Below are 6434 nucleotides of genomic sequence, written 5' to 3'. Positions count from 1 at the left end.
CGACAATCGTGTAAAGAAAATTATTGAATTAAAGAAAAGATTGTGCGATGGAACAAACAAAACTTTTGTGCTGATTAATCAGAAGGGTATCGATCCACCGTCATTGGATATGTTGGCTCAAGAAGGCATAATGGCTATGAGACGAGCTAAACGACGAAACATGGAAAGATTGTGTCTGGCATGCGGTGGACAAGCTATGAATTCTTTCGATGATTTGCAAGAAGAGCATTTGGGATATGCTGGACTTGTTTACGAATATGTCTTGGTATGTGTGTTGTCGTTAGTTATTTACATTAATCGTATTTTATGAACAGTAACTATTTTAGCCGATCGCTAATAATAGCCTTTGGAAATATCAATCTGTCTACATTAATGGCATATTCGTGCTAATTATTAAGCTGACTTTAAATAAAGTTTTTAAGATTTCTATTCTAACGCTTACATAAGTAAGTACATGTTTCATTGAATTTTTAAACTTGATTTAGGGTGATACCAAGTACACGTTTGTGGAAGAGTGCAAAAAGCCAAATTCAGTAACAATTCTTTTAAGGGTAATTATCCAATGAGAATTAATTATTACTGTTAAATGCCTCTCATCCGATTCTCATAAATAATTAATAATTGTAGGGATCTACTAAATACACCTTAGTTCAATTAAAAGATGCAGTCTATGATGGCCTAAGAGCAATTAAAAATACCATTGATGATAAAGCCGTCGTTCCTGGAGCTGGTGCCTTTGAAATAGCAGCTAACAAAATCCTTCAAGAGTACAAAAACGAAATCAAAGGAAAGAAACGACTTGGAATCCAGGCATTTGCAGACGCATTACTCATCATTCCAAAAACACTAGGTGAGCTTCAATTATTGGTAGCTGATTTGATTATCTTCTAAAAACTAAATAACAATTTTTTTAAATAATTAATTCATTTAAAAAAAGGAGAGAAAAAATAAAAATATACATTGTAACGATTGAAAATATTTTCAGCTGTAAACAGTGGTTTTGATTCACAAGATACTATTGTCAAGCTGCAAGAAGAATCAACTGCATTGAGTCAACCTGTTGGATTAGATATTTCAACTGGAGAAGCCGTAGATCCAAATATAGTTGGAATTTATGATAACTATATTGTAAAGAAACAAATTATTCATTCCTGGTAAGTCCGAACGATGTGTCTATATAATATCTATACGTACATGCGCATATACATTTCATATGTATTCATTAAATTTTTCATCTTTGCAGCACCATTATCGCCTCCAATATTCTATTAGTGGATGAAATTATGAGAGCAGGTTTATCATCGTTAAAAGGATAATATACTTAAAAACTAATATCACTTGCACGTACATATTTACTTTAATCTTATTTGTATTACATCAGTCATTCTCGCTTATTGTCAGCTTGCTGATAAAATATACTTTTATTGAATTTGTATTTCGTACCACTGAAAATAAAAATATTTTGATTTAATATTTTATTATAAATTGTTACTTTAATTATAATTACTTATTGGCACCTGTAATTAAGAAGTAAAAAGCTGAAGGTCTTATTTACTTACTTACACTGTACAGTGCAAAAATAAAGTATGTAATCGATTTTTTATTTGTAAAAAAATTTTTTATTAATAAAATCAATATACGGATTGTGTAATATACATATTCGAACATATGAAAGAATTGTATTTATGGAAAATTCTTTTACAAAATGACGTCATGTAAAATATTGAAATTAAAAATATCAACGACTCTTCATTGTTCATCATTAATTGTCGAATAAATATGTAATTTATTCTATAAATTATTTGTTATATTAAAAACGACAGGCATTGTACGTAAATAGTATATTCATTTCAAATAAGCTCTTTTGCAACAAATGATTGGACAAGTTTTTTTTAAATAAAATCTTATTAATTTTTGCTTGACTTTTCGAAAAAAAAAAAAAAATTTATATACAATAGCATCATACAGTGCATTAAAGATATCGTTTACACGTTAAAATATAGTCAAGGAAAGCATTTGGAGGGCCTATTGAAAAAACAAGTCGTTTTTAATAAAAACGTACTTAAACGTATATACAGTTTTCTGAAAAGCATTCTTGTCTCAAGCGATTAATTATGATTTAATAATCATCATTCTTTAATTGCTTCACCAGCAAAACATTTCAAAATTTTCTCTTTCAACATCAGTTTATGGTATTATTTAATAATTCTTACGAATATTTTTTATAAAATTTTAAAATACAACGTATTGTCTACGAATAACGTTTTTCCAACTTCTACTCTCGACTATCCATGTTCATTACCATCTAAAAATGTTGACGAAAAATTATAATCTTTAGACAAGTTACCTATTATAACTGGGATAATTAAAAATTAAATCAACTCAAGCACGCGAGCCGAACTGAGCTTAGCTGAACTGAGATGAGCTGAGCAGAGCTAAGCAGAGCTATGAACAGCGGGAATAATAATTTTATTTTATTATAAAACTATTCGATTAAAATTATCTTTATTTTCTACTTTCATAAAATTTAAAACTAGCGCAATCTACTTAAAATATGAAATTATACATCAAATAAGAAATTATAGAAATTAGAATATTAACATTGTCAGATAAATAAAATTAGAATCATTATATTTTAAAAAAATCAAAAATATTTATTTAAGGATTTTGTACACTCTATTTACAATTATTTCAAATGTGTTCATTACAGTCTAGCCATAGTTGATATTTCAGTCTTTCTTAGTTTTCGAGCTTTTTTTTTTTTTGTTTTTTTTTGTTTTTGTTTAAGTTTGACTCTGTATCCATTTATTTATAAAGTACTGATTATCTCATTTCATTCGTGTTTGCAAGTTTTTTCTCGATTATAATACTGCGAACAATGTGAACAATTTTATTTTCTTACAGTTATATAAACTGCATTGTATTTAGTTTTATTTTTGATGTTAGGGAGGAGTTTTAAAAACATTTACAAATGACGATGGACTCTCTCAACGTTACAAAATCTAAAATATATTTAAGAAGGAAAAGTTATCGTAAATTCACATAATGCTATAAATTATCTTAAGTTCACTTTTACAAGTATATACAAATAGAGAGAGAGAGAGAGAGAGAGAGAGAGAGAGAGAGAGAGAAGAAAGTGAGATAGAGAGTGAGAGTGTGAGAGAGAAAGAAACAGCTACATTATCATTATGTTACTTAATGAGATATTGATTCTAACGTTATAAAGATCAATTTATAATTCAGATGAAGTCATTTACATTTCCGTAATAAATATTAATTTTACTGATTTTTTTCTATTTATTCATTGATCAATTATAAACTAAATTTCTATGCAACATCTAAACACTATCGATTTCTCATTTAATTTTCGTTTAATGGTGCAAATCAACTAACGTCATTTCAATTCAATTTGCAAATTATTTCACACGAAAACTTGTAATTACAAACCTAATAAATTTAGTTCACTTAGTATGCCAATTACTTTTTTTAGTAGCAAAATGAGGAAAAAGACTAAAATATATGAATAGCTCTATTTCCCCGAATTCGGTAGAATAGCTTTTTGCTACTTATTCAATATAAATAAATATCGGTGTCTATCTAAATTAAACATTAATACATCGTATAGGATTTTCTTAAATTGATAACAACAAGAAAGAAAAAAAAAGAAAAAAAAATTCGTTACAATAATTGTACTGTCAAAAATTTCAAATTTTACACTTATTGGTAGTTTCGAAATTTGTATGTAACTTTATAACAAGACAATCCTTAGTTTTACATAAATGTGATACGAAGGCACATGCACTCACAATAGAGAGAGAGAGAGAGAGAGAGAGAGAGAGAGTGAGGAAGAAATAACGAAAAGGAAACAACGAAGGACCCTTTAGGGTTTGGTTCGCGCGTCATTACGGATTGATATCACTAAAAATGTCGGCCCATCCGACAATCTCTTATTCATCTACGATCTATCATCTCCTTTCTAAAATCCGTGAGCTTGAGTTTCGGCTCTATGTTAATGTTGAATATCTCGGCTAGCTTGGCGCAATTGACCTTCATCTTGAGTCCGGCCAGGGCCATCGTCGTATGCAGGCTCCCCAAATCAACCGGACTGCTGGATCGCCCATAATACGACGTATATCTCGTCTTGCTCTTCTCTTCGTCCCTCACTCGTCGTTCTTCGTCATCCTCATCAACGTCCTCCTTCTCATCCGTCTGGAAGATAACGCCCGAGGGGTAGCGTGGCAAGGGATTGGTCGACTTCCTAGCAACGGCCTTGATTTTGCAGGGTAACGGCCGTATCGCAGTTACCGACTGCTTAGTCGTCGACTTCTTGGCGACGCGAGGACTTACGGACATTACCACCAGCTCCGTTTTTGTCGGCGTTATGGGCGGTGTTTTTAATAATGATGTCATGGGCACCTTCAGGGGAACTAGCTGGACGTTAGTAAAGGACGTGGAGTCGTTGACGATCGCTTCGATCTCCTTGCTAAAGTCCTCTCCCGTTATAGTCCGCGTCTCCAGCTCCTTATCCGAGTGCAATAGCCTAAAGTGTCCCTTCACCGACGACAGGGTTTTAAATACGTCCGGGCAATACTTGCACTTGTATACGTTGAGGTGGTTCTTCGCGTGCTTCTGCATCACTTCGAGCGACAGGGTATCGAATCCGCAGTGCTTGCACGTGAAGCCACGGCGTACGAGCTTGTAATTGGGACGTAGCTGCGAGTGTATTACCTTCTGATGGTAATCCATGTCCTCTTTGTTAGTGAAGAACTCGTCCTTGCACCTGGAACGAATGGACGATGATAATCGGGGGCGAATGGAGTCAATAAATCGATTTGTCAAAACGAACATTAGATTGGTTATGCGTCAAGGAGTAATGCCTGGACTCTAAGACGCCAAAATGCACGAAACGTACCACTTGCACATCCAGTCGTAGTCGTCTTCCTTGTTGACCAGCAATATGTCCTTGTCACGTCCGTGCTTCTGCCAAATGTGCTCGATGAGGGTGGACCTGGTGCCGGGCTCGGCACAGTACGCGCACTTGGCCCTTGTGTCCAGATGCTGCTTGTACCTGAAAACCGAGCACTTTTGGTCCTCCTTGTGCATCAGCTTCCAATGAGTTCTAATCACATCCAATGACAAACTGCTGACGGTAGTGCTGTTGCAGTAATAGCAATAATATACGATCGCCTTGTTCTCGTCCTCGAGCTTGGCTTTTTTGGCCGCCCGCACGTTCGCCGCGTCCATTGCCGCGGTCACGATCGCCTCCTCGACCTTGCAAAAACGAACATTTTAAGAAACAATTGAGTAATAATTGATTAAGCGATTATTGGAGCTATTGGACGGCGAGGTTTTGTTACCTTGAACTCGAGATGCGAGTGATTAACCTCCCAGTGCTGCCTCATTTCCGACGAATTGAAACTAACGAACGTGCAGTAATTGCACTTCTGCTTCACCCTGATTTCGTGCGTCCTCATGTGGCTCTTGAGTCCGGCGTAGGTGATGGCCGTGAAGTCGCACGTGTCACAGGGCAGCTCGTGGTCGACCCGCGCCCCACCATCCTCCGTATTATCGTCCTTCCGCTTGCGCTTCTTCGGCGCCTTGGGGACGACGAGACCGTACTCCCGCTCCCAGAACTCGGGACTCAGTTCGCGCACCTGCGGATTCGGATTCTCGAAAATCTTCTCCGGGAGGGTGCGATGCTTGGAGCGCAAGTGCTGCACCATTACCGCCTCGGAGTTGGTGCTCCGGTCGCAGTACGGACAGAGGTAGTTCAGTCGTTTCAGATGTTTGAGCTTCACGTGACGCTTGAAGCCTCGCCATTTGGCGAAGCTCATGCTGCAGTGCTTGCAGATTAGGGGCATCGCCAATACTTCCGCCGCGGGTACTGGAGCTGCAGCTATAATGTAAAATGATTTGTCTCTTTATTATTATTATTCATTTATTTATTTATTTATTTATTTTTTTGTTTGTAATACTCGCGCACTCGAGTTGAAGAGCAAAGGGGCAATTTATCGAGTTTTCATAATCCCACAAACAAAAGGAGAATGGACGCTTTCAAGTTTATTTCTATGGAATAGTGTCTAGAGTTCGTACACCGTCATGGATTTTGGCGTAAATTATCGATCACAGTCTAGGCTAGTGCACTCTTCGTATACAATGAACGATCGTTTTGAAAATCGCGAAATTTGAATTTAGCGATAGATCGTTTACAACTCGAATATTCGCACGTACGTTTAACAGCGTTTTCGGTCTTCTCTTCCTCCGAATTATCCTCTTCTTCCTTCGTATCGATAACGAGATCGTCGTCTTCGCTTTCATTAGCAACCTCTTCCTTCGTTTCGACGACTTCCTTGGTAACCGGGGCTGGCGCTTTAGTACTTTTCATAATCTCCGTTTGCGTTTTCATTACGGACGTAACCTGCATATCATTTACA

General features: G+C 36.2%; 2 protein-coding genes across 2 annotated transcripts in view; one reads left to right on the top strand and one right to left on the bottom strand.

Moving 5' to 3' along the window:
• Nucleotides 1–1471, top strand: part of CCT6 (chaperonin containing TCP1 subunit 6) — a 3096-nt gene extending 1625 nt beyond the window's left edge. Inside the window, exons 3-7 of the mRNA XM_011495838.1 lie at nucleotides 1–265; nucleotides 486–551; nucleotides 628–850; nucleotides 986–1154; nucleotides 1244–1471. The exon at nucleotides 1–265 is cut by the window's left edge and continues 89 nt beyond it. Of these exons, the coding sequence (XP_011494140.1) occupies nucleotides 1–265; nucleotides 486–551; nucleotides 628–850; nucleotides 986–1154; nucleotides 1244–1316 (796 nt within the window). The 3' untranslated portion in view covers nucleotides 1317–1471. The remainder of the gene's footprint in view (nucleotides 266–485; nucleotides 552–627; nucleotides 851–985; nucleotides 1155–1243) is intronic.
• A 2225-nt stretch (nucleotides 1472–3696) lies between these two features.
• The window catches only part of LOC105359500 (uncharacterized), a 44449-nt gene continuing 41711 nt past the window's right edge, over nucleotides 3697–6434 (bottom strand). Inside the window, exons 34-37 of the mRNA XM_011496114.1 lie at nucleotides 6232–6418; nucleotides 5358–5896; nucleotides 4913–5271; nucleotides 3697–4780 (exon numbers count right to left, since the gene is read on the bottom strand). Coding sequence (XP_011494416.1) covers nucleotides 3952–4780; nucleotides 4913–5271; nucleotides 5358–5896; nucleotides 6232–6418 — 1914 coding nt within the window. The 3' untranslated portion in view covers nucleotides 3697–3951. The remainder of the gene's footprint in view (nucleotides 4781–4912; nucleotides 5272–5357; nucleotides 5897–6231; nucleotides 6419–6434) is intronic.

The sequence above is a fragment of the Ceratosolen solmsi genome, unplaced genomic scaffold (assembly GCF_000503995.2).
Source record: "Ceratosolen solmsi marchali unplaced genomic scaffold, CerSol_1.0 scaffold11, whole genome shotgun sequence".
Classification (NCBI taxonomy): Eukaryota; Metazoa; Arthropoda; class Insecta; order Hymenoptera; family Agaonidae; genus Ceratosolen; species Ceratosolen solmsi.
This window is presented reverse-complemented; position numbering and strand designations above follow the sequence as displayed.